Source organism: Trachemys scripta, chromosome 1 (assembly GCF_013100865.1).
Source record: "Trachemys scripta elegans isolate TJP31775 chromosome 1, CAS_Tse_1.0, whole genome shotgun sequence".
NCBI classification, from domain to species: Eukaryota; Metazoa; Chordata; order Testudines; family Emydidae; genus Trachemys; species Trachemys scripta.
This window is the reverse complement of record NC_048298.1, coordinates 171,324,139-171,342,833: the sequence shown is the minus strand read 5'-3', so window position 1 is coordinate 171,342,833 and position 18,695 is coordinate 171,324,139. Positions and strand designations below refer to the sequence as shown.

General features: G+C 37.5%; 1 protein-coding gene across 4 annotated transcripts in view; it reads right to left on the bottom strand.

Annotated features, from left to right (window-relative positions):
* ROBO1 (roundabout guidance receptor 1) overlaps positions 1-18,695 on the bottom strand; it is a 1,057,321-nt gene that overhangs the window by 24,965 nt on the left and 1,013,661 nt on the right. For all 4 annotated transcript variants that reach the window (XM_034792356.1, XM_034792366.1, XM_034792373.1 and 1 more), the window contains 6 exons: positions 16,398-16,440; positions 12,536-12,690; positions 8,291-8,626; positions 5,586-5,693; positions 2,959-3,103; positions 1,526-1,777 (listed from right to left, as the gene is read on the bottom strand). In XM_034792356.1, coding sequence (XP_034648247.1) covers positions 1,526-1,777; positions 2,959-3,103; positions 5,586-5,693; positions 8,291-8,626; positions 12,536-12,690; positions 16,398-16,440 — 1,039 coding nt within the window. The remainder of the gene's footprint in view (positions 1-1,525; positions 1,778-2,958; positions 3,104-5,585; positions 5,694-8,290; positions 8,627-12,535; positions 12,691-16,397; positions 16,441-18,695) is intronic.

The following is an 18,695-nucleotide window of genomic DNA, read 5'->3' as shown; positions in this document are numbered from 1 at the left end:
CGCTGCTCCCCCTCCCTCCCAGACTTGAGAGCCTGGGAGGGAGGGGGAGAAGCGGCGCCCGCGCCGCTGCCACTCGGAGTCTCCCCCTCCCTTGAGAGCCTGGGAGGGAGGGCGATTAGCGGCGCGCAAATCAGCTGTTTTGTGCGCCGTGGCAGCAGGAGAGGAGGTGAGCTAGGGCGGCCGGGGCACATTTTTAGGGGCGGCATGGCCGGCGCCAGAATGCCGCCCCTAAAAATGTGCCGCCTCAAGCACCAGCTTGTTTTGCTGGTGCCTAGAGCCGGCCCTGGGAGGAAGAAAGAGAACAAGATGCAGAACATGACAGAGGGTAAAAGTTACAGAACACTAGAGTAGAGAGGAAGAAACAGGAACATTGAGGAAACATGGGGGATAAAATTAAAGGCAGATTTGAAGCCATTTTCAAAAAGCAAGGTTTAAAGTACCAGGCTTGGCTTTACAATAAAAAGGGGCAAACTAAAAAAAAAAGAAAAAGAAAAAAAAATGATACTAGACATTCTTTTTCTGGGAAACACACCTATAAAAAGCTACATTAACAAAATCAAATTCAAGCAATTAATTCAGCAAGATGACACTTTAGAAACATATTGCTTTGAAATAAGCCCAGGAATAAGAAATATGAAAAATTAAGACGTGCTAAACTGATCTTTGGAACAATAAGCCTAGAAATTCTTGAAAATAATCAAAAATTAAATAAAAATGATTGGAATATTAAAAGTCTAATGGTTTATCATAAATTTAATATATATAAGCTAATGGTGGGTGTGGAAGGGAAAATCTACAAAGAATATGATCCTGGATACAAAAGCTCTATTATCTCAACAAAACAGCAAGCTAATCAAGTGTCACAGTTAGTTAGAATTCACTTTTCTTTTTTTTTTTTTATTTTAAATAGAACAGAAGCTGCAAGGGTGCAGTAAACTGAGAAAGGAAGCAAAATTTCCCTGGAACAAATATAGATCTTATTAATGTTCATCTTTCTTTAAAAAATGACGGACGGTGGGAACATTAAGGAAATTTCACAAGCAGTAATTTACTGCAGTAAGATTTATGAAAGGAGGAAAACCTATAGGTTATAGAAATTATATATTTATATATATTCATACACATTGGTGACAAGTTAATTGCACAGTTACTGTGAAATAATGCAAGCTATTTTATGGTAATAATGCAGTAAATCTATTGGAAACAATGGAACTGTAATTATATGGTAAATTGTGTTAACGATACCACTTTAGTATCCTGATGACTGTGCATTTAACTTGTGTCAGCACTGTATGTAACATAAGATGATATACTGCATTTCCTTTCATGTTACAATATTAAAGCAACTTAATTACCTAGCTCTAAGAATATACATAGTCAAATCTTCCCAATTTGTAAATTAAATATAAGCAGAGTAAATATGTTGGGTGAAATCCTGGTCCCTTGAATTCAATGGGAGTTTTGTCATTGACTTCAGTGGGAGTGGAATTTCATCTGTCACCTCTGCATGTTTGCGGCAACATACCTCCGGTCAGGTTGGTGTTGCATGTGGCTTATTTCCTCCTGACAATCCTGTAACATGGGCTGTAGTTCTTCTTGGGGTGAAGGTGTTAGAGTGGCAGTAGACTGGTGGCTGTAGGAGACAGCTGCGGGAGAGGAAGCTGCTCCTCGGACTGGAGGTGTAGGACCTCGCTCATCATCTTCTTCTTCCTCTAGCTCATCCTGCTGTAGATACATCCTTGCAGGCGGCACTGGACATGGAATTTCTTGGTCATAACTAAGAAACAGTTTTTTTTTAAAATATGAGGACTGTAGCTTAAATCAAACTTGTTTGATGCAATAAAAATATATCTTATATACATATACATAGCCAGGCAAAAATCACACTTCTTATAAGTCCTCTTCTCATAAAGGGCTAGGGGAAAGATCCTGATCCCACTGAAGTCAAAAGGGCTTTGCCATTGACTTCAGTTTGGCCAGGTTTTCATTTCCCAATTATCCCATGAGACCTGTAGGTGTCTATAGTAGCTGCTAGGTGACTAATATGGATATTAGGGCCAATCAAAGAACAGAAAAATATTTGGTAAATATATTATTCAGTGAATATTATTGTGTGTCAATTTATTTGACAAACAGTAGTCAAGTTATAGAACTGGTTGGATGCTACTAAACATAATTAAATGGATAAATTATTTGACAAATGACTTCAATATTTTTAAATAATGTATTAGATGAAAAATATACCACCAGATGTATTAAATGCAGATTTAATAAGCATGAAGATCTGGTCCACAGAATCTACTATACATTATTCTAGCTCAAATGGTCAGAGATTTTCAAATTGTTAAAACTGTGGAACTACTTGCTTTCTGGATCTTACCATTACAGGCAAAATGCCAAGAACGAGGCCATGTCATTTCAAGAAAACAACAATTTAACCACTGGAATATCTGTATTTAATTTTCATTCTTTTAAAAATATTGAGTACGTTTAGTTAAATCCAAGGGATAAAATCCTGGCCCTATTATCTTAATGGCAAAACTCCCATTGACTTCATAAGGAGCCAGGATTTCATCACAGATCTCTAGCGGTCTACAAATATTGAACCTGTCTAATCGAATTTATTCAACAGGTTGTGTATTATATTGCTAAATATGGCCCGTCATTGAGTACAATGCAAACCTTTGTGGCCACTTCATTCCCTCATGGAAAAAAGAAAAAAACATGCTAAAATCCAAACAACACAGAGCATCAATTGATAAAGATGCATTGACAGAGGCACAATCCCATCAAAAGCCTTTTTTTGTATTTTAATAATACTGTATGTAGCTCAGGAACATCCAAAGTGGATTGAAGGAAAACTTCATTATCACGTTGGCAGAACACAAATTAAATTAAATCAATTTGAGATATCTCATCAGCAAAATGATAAAAGGATGACTTGTTCGTTTTTCTTACCTTTCATCTACAGAAAGACTGTAATCTTCACTATTGCTGTGGGGAGGAGGGTGTGCTGGGGGAGGTGGAAGTAGATCTGCCCAGTTCATGCCAGCCTGTTTTGGTACCTTTGGGGTGCGGGCACCCTTCTTGTGTCCTTGACTCCCTAAGAATAAACAATAATATATTTTAAAAAATGCTTTTAATTATCTCCTTTCCCTTAATTACTTTGCCATCTCCCCCGCGGGAGGGCGGGGGTAGGAATCAGGAATCATTCCCGCTCCTATTGAAGTCAATGTGGATTTTACTATTGACTTGACTGGGAGCAAGTTCTGTTCCTCTCTGTATACATAACCTCATAATTGCAGTTTCATCATAAAACCAATTCCACATTTTGCTGCAGTTAATTTTAACCAGAAACTTTAATACAACAAGGACAAAACACACAGTATTCATACCTTAATAAATAGCTAAAATACAATAAAATCATAAATGAATTTTACAAGCAGTATCATTAAGAATGATCTTCCCACAGCTATTAATTACATTATAGATTATGATCTAAAACAAATGAGCTGTAGACATATTTTCTAAAGTGCCTTTCTGTTATTTAATTGCTGGAACCTAAAATACAATAGGATACAGATATGATCTATTAAAGTTCCACTGTTGCATTAAGTCACTGAATATATGCAATTTGTATATGTCCACTGAAATGTTTTAGGCACAATGAAATTACTAATTTTAGTCTGAATGGCAGGTGGAGTTGAAAATAATTGCTGGAAGAACTAAAATAACTAAAAAAAAAAACCTGATGAAGTATGGTGTGAATGTTTTCAGACACTGTTAATGAGAAATTATGGCTTATAGTAGAATGATGTAGCTTTAACAATCCAGCTTTACCAGCAATCCAGCTTTACTCACCAATTATTCAGGTGCTGAATTTTGACTAGAATACTATCTGTAATCAAAACTAACTCTACATTTTCTCTGTGTTAATTTGTATACTTTGTCATTTTTATTGTTAACTCTTTGAAAACTGTTTTTAGTTTGATTTCTTTTAAAAAAAATAATAGAAATTTTGAAATGATTCTTCTTCATATTAACTTCCTTAGGTAAGCAGAAGTTTTTCTTTTAATATCTAGCATAGTTTACCCTACCCACATAATTAAGGATGTTGAAGTTATTGTGTAATTGTGCCACTGTCTCCTAGATTGTGTTCCTATGAACAATATTTCAGCTCATTATTGCTCCACATTGACTGCTACATACCAGTATGTTTTAGCTGTTCACTATTGTTTTACTCGTACATCAGTACCGTATTGTGTCAAGCAAGACCCTAATTGTCCCAAGGAGACCATAATCTGCATTTTGTTCCTTATCCTCCAATATATATATATATATATTAGATTCAGCACAATTAATTTATTGCTCTGGTCACGTTGTTTCATTCCTGCTGGAGTCCTTGGTGTAGGGCTATAATTTGTCATTGTTATGAATAAACATATTAAGTGTCAGCACGGTAAATAATATGCCCCCCACCCTTAATTCACATGGGTTCATATCCCCTAAGAGGTATTGCTTTGTGTTTCAAGTCTGAATGCTGTAGAACTGGGATTCAGCAGATCCTGTTGCTATAGAATTGGGCAAGCTGCCCACTGCCAGAAGGTTCTTTTTGGGAATTCTGGAGGTTTAAGAGGCTTGCTATTATTTGGGGATATATCACTATACCCCAAATAAACAGTTGAGAGTACCACCCGAAGACAGAAAATACTGGGTCCCATTTACACTAAAACACATTTAGATTGCCAGAGTAGTGTTAGGTTAGGATAGTTAGATTAAGATCAAACACGGGTTAGGAAAAAGGCATTTGGGCCACCCCAGATGAAAGCAAAAGGTAAGCAAGAACAAGGTTTTTTGCAAGGAAATCTTTTGCAAAGGGCTCTTGGATACTCTGCATATGAAAGGCACTGTAAGAAACAAAATTCTTCTTTAATTCTCTACTGTCTAAATCTGAATTATCAGTAAGATTAGTTTTGATAAATAGTCACTGAGTTGGTGTAAATAAAAACAGAGGAATTTTTTCAGTTCTTTCAACTAAATTGTATGGTATCAGAGTTAAAAAATTACAGATGCAAAATTTACTGAAACTAGTTTTGATATGCATAAAACAAATGTTCTGGTGTTTTCAGTAAGTGCAATATACAATAATAAAGTAGGGAAGGGAGTCTGGTGCCTTTCCAGTAAGGGAAGTATGTGGGTTTATATCCAGCATTCTTTGAAATTTCTGAGAAGGACTTTTGTACAGAATTGGCTCTTGGGAGGCCAAGATGTCAAACAGTGGAGGACCCACGTTAGGAAATCCAAAGTATACTGCAGTATACGGCTTTCACAATTCTAGATGGCATTAATCAACTAGCCGATACTTTATTTTAAGTAGTAAAGAGGAGGCAACCATAGATTATGGATGTTAATTCCGACCCAACAGAGTTGCTGTTGTATTTCCTCCAATGGGAGATGTGGATGCTCAGCAGTTTTGCAAATCAGGCAATTAATACTGACTACATATACAGTTCCATCAAATATGGTAACAATAACAGAACCATATTTTATTTTAGCAGACTGTAGCTTGGTATGGATATACTCACCAGATGTACTACTCCCCCGATCTGAACTGTTGTAGGACCCTCCTGTATTCTGGTCATATGACTGGTTGTATGGAATAGTTGGAGCATTATTGTCATTTACTCTGTAATCTGTAGGTTTAATAATACAGTTAATATTCCCTTCACATAAACTATTTCCTGTGAATTTCTGCTTCATAACAGACAAAAAGACCCACTGAACATGTTGATGAGGAAGCATGGGCAGGGGAGAAATCTTTTAACCCTCCCCATATTGGTTTTGCTCCTATCTTTTCCTTTAATTTCTATTACCCACAGGTTTCCAAAGTTTTAGGGCAACTCAGTAGCTACACCAAGAAAAGGTCCATGGTCATTACAGATATGGCTGCACTGCACCTGGACACGTTGTGGTTGGCCTCTGCAAGCTGACTTGGGCTTGTGGTGCTTGTGCTAAGGGATTGTTTAATTGCAGTGTCGATGTTTGTGCTCAAGCCTGGGCTCTAGGACCCTGCGAGGAGGGAGGATGCCAGAGCTCAGGCTACAGTCCCTTAGCCCAAGCCCTGTGAGCCCAAATCAACTGGCATGGGCCAGCTGCAGTTGTCCAATTGCAGTGTAGACATACACTTAGGGTGAAATTCAACCCTAGGCACAGTACCTATGGCATACTCAAGTCCCAAAGCGCACACAGGCTTATGCCATATTTTTGCATGGAAGTGAGTGTAACCCGACAAGAGCCAAATTCCACTGAAGTCAGTTTACACCAGCAGAGAACTTGGTCCAATGTCTCTATAGTATCCAGGAAGACTGCCAGATAGTGCTGACACAGTTTTTACTATTAACAGCTACAATAACTGGCCTATCCAATTCTGAAGCTTTGGATGAACATTTAATTACAGGGATTTTATTTTTAAATGCTAGATTTGGCAATCAGACCTACAAAAATTTCTCAGGGATAAAATGTTCATCAGACAATACAATGTTTTCTTGCTTAAGAAGTGTGTATAATTTACAGAAGACTAGCAAGGAGATGAGTTGCTTTTCATAGTCCAAATAAAATAAAGACAAAGAGAACCATTGGACATAAAGTACTGACAATGAAGCACAGCATGGAACTCATCAACATGGTTATTTCTCTTTATAAAACCTATAGGTAAAATTGTCAGCGAGATGGTTTTGACTTAGAAAATAAGAAATCCAAGATCAGACTATTGACTCATAAAAAAACCCCATACAAAGTAGCTAAGAATCCAGTCCCCATCTGCTGCAGACATGCTTTTGATAATGTAAGCACGGGGAGAAAAAAAAGGAGCAAAATGATAAATCCCACACCAGAATGTATTCTGTAATAGCTTCTCAGTCTAGCTGAATTCCACACTTCATGTTGAAGCCCTGCATTCCATATCTGTTTACACAGAGGATAAACAATAAATCAACACTGAAATATGTATATATGACTGTCAGCGGACAATGCTTTAATGGGGTCTTTTCATAGCACAATATGCTAGAAAATATGCAGCTGTAATATATACCATCTGAAAGAGACAATGTCTTCTTAGTCATAAAATCCAAACATTTTAATTTTGAAACTGAAATGGAATACATAAGGTCATCACAGAAAAGTGAGTGCATAAGCATTATTACAAAAAGATAAACCCCTCACACTACAGCTTGGAGCCAGAAAAAAAAAATGAATTTTCCCTTTGACTTGGTTATGTCAAAAGGCGGTGTCACATTTTATATGGCCCTCTCAACTACTTTGTGGGTAAGTAGGTCAGGTAGGAAATAGATGAAACCAACCTTCTGTAATGAAACGTCTTTTTGCTGGACACCTTTTCAATATCACTATGTGATCATACAAGTTACAACGATCTGTTCAAAAAGTTCACAGGTAGAATGGATCCAGTTCCTAGGGGCACTGCTTTGCAAAGCAGGTTATTAAAGCAGGTTGCATGGTAGCCTGAAGACTAGCAAGAAATCACATACCTATTTCTTCCAAGTCACACGCATCACATTGGAGTAACGTGCCCCTAAGGCCACAAAAGTACATTCTGATGTTTCAAGTTTACACTGAAATCAATTTATTTTTAGCTTCTGAACCCACAAACTGCAGTCAGAACAAAGGAAATTTAGTATCCAGATTTTTTTTCCCACAGCATTCCCTCTGAATATGAATTGGAAGCTTGCTAGGTATAAAGCTAAAATTAATTGGAGTGGTCCATTTCTGTCCCCAGTGTACAACACAATATAATTTTACACAGTTTGATGTGCAAAAATTCCATTTGTTTACATGAAGATGTAGATTTAATTAGCCTGCCTCTATTCATGACTGATAAGGGGATGTTGATCTATTTAAAATTTAAGGTAGAGTATAACGTGACTACCATGCATTGGTCTTATGAATAAAAGATCTGGTCTCTGTCCTAACCAATTAAGCACCTACTATTACATTTAAATTAATCACAAAGCCATATGAAAATATATTTTATTTAATTCTCTTTAAAGTTACAGCTAGTTATTTGTTATAATAAATTCAATCTTCGAAGGTTATTGGAGTGCTAATTAACTCTTTGACACTGTTTACTGGGAATTTCTAAATCTACAAAGGAATAAGCAAGAAGCACCAGAGAGGTTTACGTTTACTAGTCCTGACAAGCTTTGGTCTCCCAGCACCAGAAGGCTGATGATCATCTGATGAATAAACAAGAGTAAAAAAGCTAAAAGCTCTTCACCTTTGTTTAATTTGTTTTGCTCCATAATGTTGTACTGTATGGGTGCAACCTCTTGTTTTTGCTGAACAGAGGGTTTCCAGTGTTTCTCATTTGTATCCCCACTGCTGCTGTTAACATTATTGCTGATGCTTGATTGGATGAGCTGAGTGGTTGCATAAGGAGTGGGCTGCCCAGGTTGGTTGACAAATCTTCCATCCTTTAGATTTGGGCTATTGAAGGTTTTCATCTCATTGATTTTGTTGCTCAAGTCCACATCACCATAAACAGTTGACTCAGGCAGCATCAGGTTTGTTTGCTTGCTTTCCAGCTGGTTGTTGTAATTTGCTATACAATCAGCTAACCACAGGGGGAAGGAAAAAGAAAAGGTCATTCTGTTCAGTTACTCGCTATATCTTCATGTGCAATACGCTTTACAAATATTTTTGTGCACAACTATATGACCTGATTCTGTGAAGCAGAAATGGGGTTGTAATAATATAACTTATAAATAAATAACCCATTGGACTTTATTTACCTTTTAGGTTACTATACAAAAACACGGGCTCAGAGAATTTTGTTATTTCTCATCTATTTCTCCATATACAATTATCGAGATCCAAAGTAAACTCCTCTGTTTGGCGCCCCTGTAAATTCAGTTCTGCTAAATTTGTCCCTACAGTAATGTTCATGTCTTTTCTGCTGCTCTTAGGTTGGCAATATGAACATTTTAATTTTGGGGCACTATTCTCAAAAATTTTTGGCATCTTAATAATTAAAAACACAATTGAGCATACTTAGGACAATTTGTGTGTGTAAATAAAAAACACTTGCGAGTTGGAGCAAAAATACAAAACAACTGTCTTATGTCCACATTCAACACACAACATTTTAAACCCTGTCAGACTTCAGACAAAGGAAAAGAGGTCTTTATGGATTCTTCTCTGCATTTTTTTTAAAACAATGGTTATACAGAGATAGAAATCATTAATGAAGAGATACAGTACATTATGAAAGGGGTCTCAGAACCTGTTTAACAAGACTTCAATAGAACATTGCATTCTAGCACAATAACATGTATGAGCTTCAAAGAAAAAGATAGGAAAGCATTCTTGGAAGGGTTGCACCACATGCTAATCATAATTACTTTGGGTCTTATTAATCATACATATTATTGCCTCTGGCACATTATTCAGTATAAATAAGAGTGAATTCACCCTCCTAGTAGTTACCTTGCCACAAAGTTAGCACTCAGTGACAGTCTCACAGTAATCAGGCTCGTGCTGACATTCTAACCACAATTCTAGAACTCAGCCCTGGTATTAAACGCTGGGTCAGCATACTTGTCCTTCAGGAGCCCCATGTGCTCCCCTGTGACTAGCACAGACTTTACTTTCACAGCATTTGTTTCCCTTCTATATCCAATCCACCAGAAGGGTGGTGAGTACTAGTAACAGAGTTAGCAGATTTGTATATATGGGGTTATTAGGAAACCAGCACAGAATGACCGTTAAATGTGTGTTATCATTTACCAATTTGTATATGTAATGGTAATTACATAATTACCAAGAAGATAGTTGCTCTTTTAACAAAATGTAACTGCTGTATGTTAACCTAGGGACAAATCCCAAAGTCCTTAGTCAGGGCAAACTCCAGCCAAAATAGTGAGTAAAAATTAAGTAAGCATTTTAGGATTTAGCCTCTACATTCTATGAAATGAACATGTACATTTCCAAAACATTCTCTAACATACACACTTCTTTCAGGAAAAAAATTCTGTGTAAAAGCAGTAAAATACAAAAATAAAATCATTCATCCCCATTGTAATGGTTAAGGGATGTGAGCAGTACATGCCATTACATACAACTTATTCACTGCCAACTTCATGCCCTTCAGCTTCAATTTTTTAAAAAAGATTTTACCCTTTGATTTATTTTTCTTTCACATGTGAGCTGTTATTTATTTATCGCTCTACATACTCTTCAACTTCTTGACTTTTGTTACTTATTTTTTTTTCATTTTTGCCTCTCCCTTTACTTTTTTTCATGATCACCTACAACAAACAATGTTTGCTTACCTATATAACAGAAAATGTATTTTATCAAATGTGAATTTTATATTCCCAACTACTTTTACAAAGAAGCTGTCCCTATAAAGTAGGGTTCCTATTCAGTACTATACTTATAAGATTATATTAGAAATGTACATGGGTAATTAGTTACATTTTTATATGTAAGGGATATAAGCCTTTGTGCTTCATGGCATAAGACAACTACAAACTGAAGGGGTTACGAAGATTCATAGATATTACGCCCAGAAGGGATCATTATGATAATCAATTCTGACCTCCTGTGTAACAAAGGCCATAGAATTTTACCAAATGATTCCTGCATCAAACCCATAACTTCCAGTTGAGCTAGAGCATATATTTTTAGAAAGATTTAGATTTAGGGAGATAGCTGTGATTTAACGATAAAGTGATAGAGAATCCACCACATTCCTCAGTAAATTGTTCCAGTGATTATTATTCTCACTATTAAAAATGTGTGCCTTATTTCTAGTCTGAATTTGTCTGGCTTCATCTTCCAGCCAATGGACCTTGTTATGACTTTGCCTGCTAGATTAAAGAGCCCTTTATTATCAGAAATCCCCTTCCTATCTAGGTACTTGTAATAATGTAATCCATGTGCACATTATTCCACAAGTCTCTTATTAAAAATCTCAAACCTTCCTTTGAAGCATCTGGTACCGGCCACTGTCAGACAAGACACTGGGACTAAGTGAATGACCATCATCAGTTTATGGCTGGCCTTGCAGTAATTACATTAGACTTAGAGGGAACACCATGTCTCTCCAATGCTTCCACGTTTTGCAGGAAGTCATAACCTGACTGCAAAGTGATGGGGAATGCAAACAGTGAAAGCCAACCAGTTTTACTGGCAGTGCTCCATGCCCAAGAAGGGATGTGTCTGCTTGGGTAAAGAAGTGGCCAAAGATTCCCACTCCTGACTCACTGGCAAGCACTAATTGGGTCAGAGTAAAGAGAATTTCAGTTCCATTTTTTTTAAAATGTATAGCAAGTGCTGCTTCACGGTGTATGCCACCCAGCGTGCACCACCAGAGAGCAGGAAGCATTATTCACCCATAATGTCTCCCTCTAAAGTGTTCAGTCACTGACATGCTTTTGTTGTCCTCCTTGTGCTGCCCTTGCCCCCAAGAGCCTCAATTTATCCCTACATTTTATATTTTGCTTTCCAGAGTCAACACAATTAGTTGTTCTCTATAATATAATCTTTACAGACAAACAAACAAACAAACAATATAACACCCAGTCACCCAAATGAAGGAGTTTGCATAGCAATGAGTGAACAACAAAAGGTTTGAATGTGCAAAACTAGACTGGAAATCTCATATGAGCAGACTTTGATATGATAAGGCATTTCTTGTTTCTGGTCATCCCAGGAATAGGCATTAAAACCTCTCCAGTAACATATTGGCATTTCTAATTTTGGTCCTAGCCAGTATTAGGAAGTGCAGAGCTGCGTCAAAAATAAAATTTATTTGGACTTTTCAAACTCAAGAAATGTTGAGTTCAGTTTGAATTTTGGGAGCCAATTCAGGTTGTTTCTTATTTGATTAGAATGAGTTCATTCATACCTAGTTTTGCAGTAAGTTTAGGTCTTCCATGGACTAAACCAGGTTTGTATCAATTAATAGACCCATTTAGCTTGTGTTTAAGGTGCAGTGATTTTGTGGGCACCATAATGGAGAGACACCTTGGTGGGCAAATGTGACAGTAGCAGCAAGAGGAACTGGGCTAATAAAACCATCTTGAGAATCAGCCAACCCAAGTTTAGCAGCTGCAGCTGTACAGAATGAAGTAGGAACTCCGAACTATGCTGGCACATAACACAAAGTTTAAAATTATATGTGGTATTGTAATTTACCGGTGAAAACAGGTCCTCCCCCATGCCAATACAAGTTGTTACTGCCTCTAGCTACAGAGTCTTGGCTCTTTAGCTCAAAGTGTAGCACCTCATGCTTTTATCTCTAGAGGTCACCAGTATCAACCTCTGGGCCAAATACTATAGCTGTCACACCAACACATAAAATTTTATGGCCTATCCTCAGTTTGATGAAATTCTGGACACAGTCTGCTACAACATGCATGATAAGGGACTAAAACTAACTCTGTAGAAGTATGAATGAGACTGGTTGTAAGAATTCAGTGTAAAATAGGTCTCTTGTTAACTAGTAAAAGTATCTAACCTGGTCGACTGTACGTTGTGAGGTTGCTATCACTGTTTCCATTGGCGGAGGTGCAGCAGTTGATGGGGCAGTCATTGTGGTTGTTACCAGTGTTGGGCCACGTATCTGCTAGCCATGGTTGAGGGGCAGGTTCACTGATGTTTAGAAGTCCTGGTCTTTAAAAAAACAAAGTATGGTAATTTCATAAATTAAGCAACAGTGTTATTAAATTGATTCCTATGATCTTCTCAAAAGGCTGTCTAACATAAAAAAGTTTGTACTATGAATAGTAAAGGTTTAGGCAATTCATACTTATCACATCTCTTATAAAATATATTTTAATTGGTATATGGCCACTAATCTGGACTTAGTTCTTTGAACATTGCTAATCACTTGTCTAGCCATACAAAAGAAGAAGAAGAATTGGTATATGTAATGACTCCCAGACATCTCCATAAAATATTGATATTCTTTGGTAAATTACGGTAGAAAGAAACCAACATAATGTTTTGATCATCATATGGGTATTAACAAACAGTAGGCCTTGTTGAGAAAGAGTAAGAATGTTTCTGTGAAAAATTTAGAATTTTATTAAATTTTCTGATTTTTCATCAAAAATCTGAAAACTGAACTGTAGTGTTTTTCAATTTTTCCCCAATTTTCAGTGGCAACATGGAAAAAATGGGGGGGGGGACAAAAACAAGTGGGGGTTGTTGTAGAAAAAAAAAGGAAGAGGAAGGAGGGAAAACAACAATGACAAATAAGGGGGGTTCTGATTGAAAAATTTCTCAAAAACCAAAACTTTTTCCACAAAAATTGTGGAACACAAGTAGCTCCTACTGAAGTCCATAGGAATAGTGAATGCTCAGCACCTTTGAAAATCATAAGTCTGCATTGCTGCATGTTGGCTGAATATTGGATGATATATCATGTCATCAGCTAAAAGATTTGTATTCCAGCTGCAGGGTTTCCAAGTTATTGCAGGTTTTCTAGTGAGCACTAAATAAACTTTGATGAATGTTTTGTTGAATCTCCAGCCCACATACTGTTTTTTTCACTGACAACATTGTGCATATTACAAAGCTTCACATACAGTAGTGACCCCTAAAAACCTGACAATTGCTTCTGATAACTAAATAAGTATTTGAAGTTAGGTAATCTCAGCCATTGCTGTGTTTGAATTATTTCCTGCAGTAGGTAGGTATACAGAACTAGAGGGGAAGACTTCAGAAACAAAAGGAACATATCTATTTAACACAGGCATAATGGGCAAATTTTAAGGGCTACCATTGTAAACAGCACAAAAGTTAGTCGCTGAGTCCAGAAAAAATAGATATCTATTGTGAAAATATTGGATATAATGCTTTTTCAACTAAAATATGTTAATCCCTTTAAACTGGAAACTGAGACTGCAAACTGCACCAGCAGTTGGTTATGGGGTAACCAGTCTGTCAGTGCCATGGGCTTAAGTTTGATTCCTAAAACTGCATTACAATATTAATCTGCTAAATATATATTTATTTCTATGCTGTATGTGCCATCTGACAATTTAGCATATGACCAGGGCTCGCTCCAGGCACCAGCTTAACAAGCAGGTGCTTGGGGCGGCCAAGGGAGAGGGGCGGCATGTGCGGCAATTCGGGGGCGGCAGGTCCCTCACTCCCTCTAGGAGCGAAGGACCTGCCGCTGCCGATCGCGGCTTTTTTTTTTTTTTCCTCAATTGCTGCCGCCGGTCACGATTGCGATCGTGGCTTTTTTTTTTTTTTGGCTTGGGGCGGCAGAAATGCTGGAGCTGGCCCTGGGCATGACTTACTATCAGACAAACAACATGTACTAGGCAAACATATTTTTATGGATTTATTTTCTTTGTAAATATGAAATAAATGTGCTGTTATTTAGTTTTTTGGGCAGTGCAGCTGATTTGTCATTCCTGTCCATGGCTTACCTAGTGCTCTGCATATAGACTGAAAATCACCCCGGGTACACAAGGATGAGGTAAGGTTCTCTGAACCTTTCAAGTCCTAAGAAGGGTTTCTGTATGGGAGCTGTGGTTGGAACAGCCAAAAAAGTCTCTCCTTTTGTCTCGGAACTTTCTGAATACTGCAGAGGGGAAGTCTACACTTCACTCATGCCAACCGGGAGGAAAGTGGGTGGAGCGATTGTAATGTCAATCCAAGTTTCAGAAATACCGTGTACCAATGTTAGAAGACAGCACCTTTTATACAGTATGTAAAATGGGGGAGGATGCTGAGCCTCCCAAAAACCTTACAAATATATTTTATGCAGGGAAAGTGCGAGTCTGAGCTTGAAGGTTTGGAACTCAGAGTAAAGATTTTATGCCAGAAACTACACTGCTTCAAAAGTTGATCAAATGTGTTTCCTGTGCTCCGAAGTATTGTGCAACATACTATATGCTCAGGTGAGCAAAAGAAATGAACATATGGCATGGGCAATATTTCCTGGCTCGATCACTTGTAAAATCTGAACTGATGAGATGAAAATATATTTTTCAAAATACCTATGATGCAACTCTAGCCCTAAAAGGGGAAAGTTTTTATGAGGGAGATTTTAGGTTATGGCATTTAGCTACAAAATTGGGGCAGCACAGAACCACACTGCTCCAGCAGGAGCATCAGGGAGATTGTACACAATACAGAAACACAGTTCCGCAGTGCCACTTCTGCAGAATAGTCTCTGATGTGCCAGGCCAATACAGAAGGGAGAAGAGTCACTGCCTTGCCTCTTCCCCACTGCTCTTTAGCTACCTTGCTCTATAGAGGCAATAACATTTATTAGCATAGGGAGGGGAACGGCTGCTATTGTGTTGAACAGTCATGCAAGGGAAAAGAGAGGATCCCTCTGCCCCTATGCAAGTGCAGCACACAATCTGGCCTATAGATATTTACAGGCTTGTCAATTCAAAAATATTAGAAAACTGAATGTTAATCTTCATGTCTTCATATGTCTAATCTTTATCTCTATCAGAGTTTGGTACATTCTTGCAAGGTAAGGACTACAGGGCAGTGCCCAGGGCAGAAGGGGTAGGAATGGTATTTATCTAGATGTTTGTTGAGATTTAAAGGCTCACTACCTTACTGTGCCAATACCTTGACTCTAATGCTGAGAAAAGGTATGCTTGAGTGTGATTTAAAAACAAGCTGTGCATGACACATGCATGACATGCCTCTCTGCCATCACTGCTGCTCTGTCCTCTGAAGAAACATAGCAGGCAATTAGGGTTATTGTGTGTTCCATTGACATTCATTAGGCAATATACTAAAACGTGCAAACACATTACAGTTGTGTCCTCAATCTGGAACTGAACTAGGTTCTGAGAGCAAAGAACTATTTATTAATAAGCTACCAATTTCTCTTTATTTCTTTAATGTAATTCTCTCTCTCACACAGTGATGATTTAACTGTTTTGCAATTCACTGCAAGATTAAATACAATCACCTTGTGTGCTGCTGTCTTCAGCAAGTTTTTCCCCATGAATGTTTTTTTTTCTTTTGTGGTATCTGTGAACCAGCTATATTTCTTAATCTTCATAAATGCCACAGTTTAATTACTTTAACTCCCTTAATCATCTGCTAAATCAGTAAACCTTGTATTTTGAAGTCAAAGTGCTCCCTCTGCTGTTTGTTTTTGGGTGTATTTTTCTACAAATCAACAAAGAAACTCAGCTGAAAATGTTAAGCTTCAATTCTGAAAATGAACCAAAAGCTACATTTCAAAAGCCATATATTTTCTCAGTGAAATCTGTAAAATCAGTGACCTATATGCCTAAAGTGTATTGCATTATACCAGCACCTATAAATGTACTCAATGTATCTAAATGTATTTACATCCAACTTATAGTCTGCAAAATAAACCATGTCATTACCTGCCTCCACTGCTTACTGCTTCTCCTCCTCTCTGATAGGTCACTAAAATATGAAGAGATAAAAACAGAAAATAATGTAATAGTCATTTTGGACTTTGTAAATAGCACTGTAACATCTCTTTTTGTTTCCTTCTTACGAATCTCTAAATTTTGATTGGTTAAGTTTTAATACTGAGTCTTACTCTTTCAACAGTCATTCCTTCATTTACAAATCCATAGACTATACATGGGTCACCTGACTGGTGTTACTTTAAGTCCCCCAAAAGCTTTATATCACACACACACAGAAAAGAATGGAGTAATGCATCAGGCTAAATTAAACCCTCATGTAACTTTACTGACTTCAAAGAAGTTACTTTAGGGAAGAATTTATGTCACTTTGTTTATTTCATGAATGAGTAGATGATGCTAAAGATTTTAAAGCTTTATTGTACATTATCATCATCTTGATAACATTAAACAGGTATCAAGATTTTGCAGCACAGACATGATTTCCAGTGTAAATGATGGTTCATTATATCACAATCTACTGCAAAAATCTCATGTTGTATTTACACATTAATAATGTACTAAAGCTCTGTGTGATTTTCAGATATCCATCCTTATAAAAAGCCAAACGGAGTGTGATGTTTTACTGATAGACACCATATTCTACTTATGCATCATGCATATTTAAAAAAATCCTTATAAATGTATTATTTTCTAAAATTTTACAATTGGATTTTTTCCAATACTTTTTTAGATCTCAAATTTTAATTTATTAATTGTAATAAATAAATCAGTTTGTCTGACTGGTTTGAAATTAGCAGGAAATTTTTGTGCTAACACTTCCTAAGAATAAACAGGAATATAGTCAGCATGCATACAGATTCATTTTTTAAAATATGTGTTGATATGAATAGCATGTATTTTCCAGAAAGCATCATGGTTAAAAGTTAGTTTTTAAGAGGCATAAACCAATAGTCTGAAGAGCTATAAATTTGCCATTTTTAAGTTTGCAGTGGGTTAGGCAAAGGGTTAAGGAGATTAGCTTCACTGCAAATGCTGATGGGTTCTACAGCTATGCATTTCTTAACTAGGAATGTGTTTAAAAAAGCAGCCAAATTCTGCTCTTTAAAAGAACTCCAAGCTGGGAGTCTGCGAGGGAGAGATAAATGCTTGCAGTGATTACAACAACAGGATTAAAACCTTAGCAGGCAATGCTACAGGTAAGTCTTTTACTAAAGGTAATGCTACAGAAAAAGGCCTGTTACCATTTAAACGGAATAGAACTAACCATTGGGAGTCTAATGTATGGAAAAAAGAAAGATTTTTTTAAAATCTTTTACATTGTGTATTTCAGTTTTCTTCTTCTAAATTCCTTATGTTATTGAATTTGCAATACCCATATGTTCTATTTTCTTTTAATGTCTAGATTTCTAACTGCAAAAATGTCTATCAGTTAAGCTAAAACACACAGCAGAGTTTCAGTAGCATGTTGCACTGTGATTGTGCTAGAAATTGTATGTAAAGCTAATTAAATAATAATAATTTGCATGTGTTTCCACTCTGGATGTCCAAGGACTGCACAAACATTATGGGCCAGGTTCTAGCCTCGCGTTGAGTAGTGAGTGAAATCAGTGGGACCAGACGTGATGTAAGATACTACTCAATGTGACTAAGGGTATGTCTACACTGGCAGAGTTACAGCACCGCTCAGAGAGCGCTGAAGGGAAACCACTGTTGTGCGTTCACACTGTCAGCTGCCTGCCCAATACCATGTTCACACCTGTGGCACTTGCAGTGGTATTCGGAGCGGTGAACTCTGGGCAACTATCCCACAGAATATCTCTTCCTCTTCCGCCGATAAAAGTTGTGGGAAGGTAGAGGGGGATTGCGGGGCATCCTGGGTCCCGTCCCAATGCCCCATGATGAATTGCTTCGCATCCCAGCAATCCCTGTACTTCCGTCCGCATTGGGCACCATCTTTCAAGAGTTTGTGTACTGCGTGCTCTGCCTCTTCGGTCTGCAGGAATGGATCCCGCACTGTTGATCAATATGCTGCTCGCTCTCACTAACACATCACGAGTGGCAGTGGAGTTATTCCTTAAACTACAAAGGCAATAGCAGATCGACATTGATCTCGCCATGCATAGTAGCTACGACACGAGATTGCTTGTGGAATTCACAGAGGCGCTGACCACAGTGGAATGCAGCTTTCAGGCTCGGGAAACAAGCACTGAGTGGTGAGATCACATTGTCATGCACGTCTGGGATGACGAGCAGTGGCTGCAGAACTTTTGGATGAGGAAAGTCACA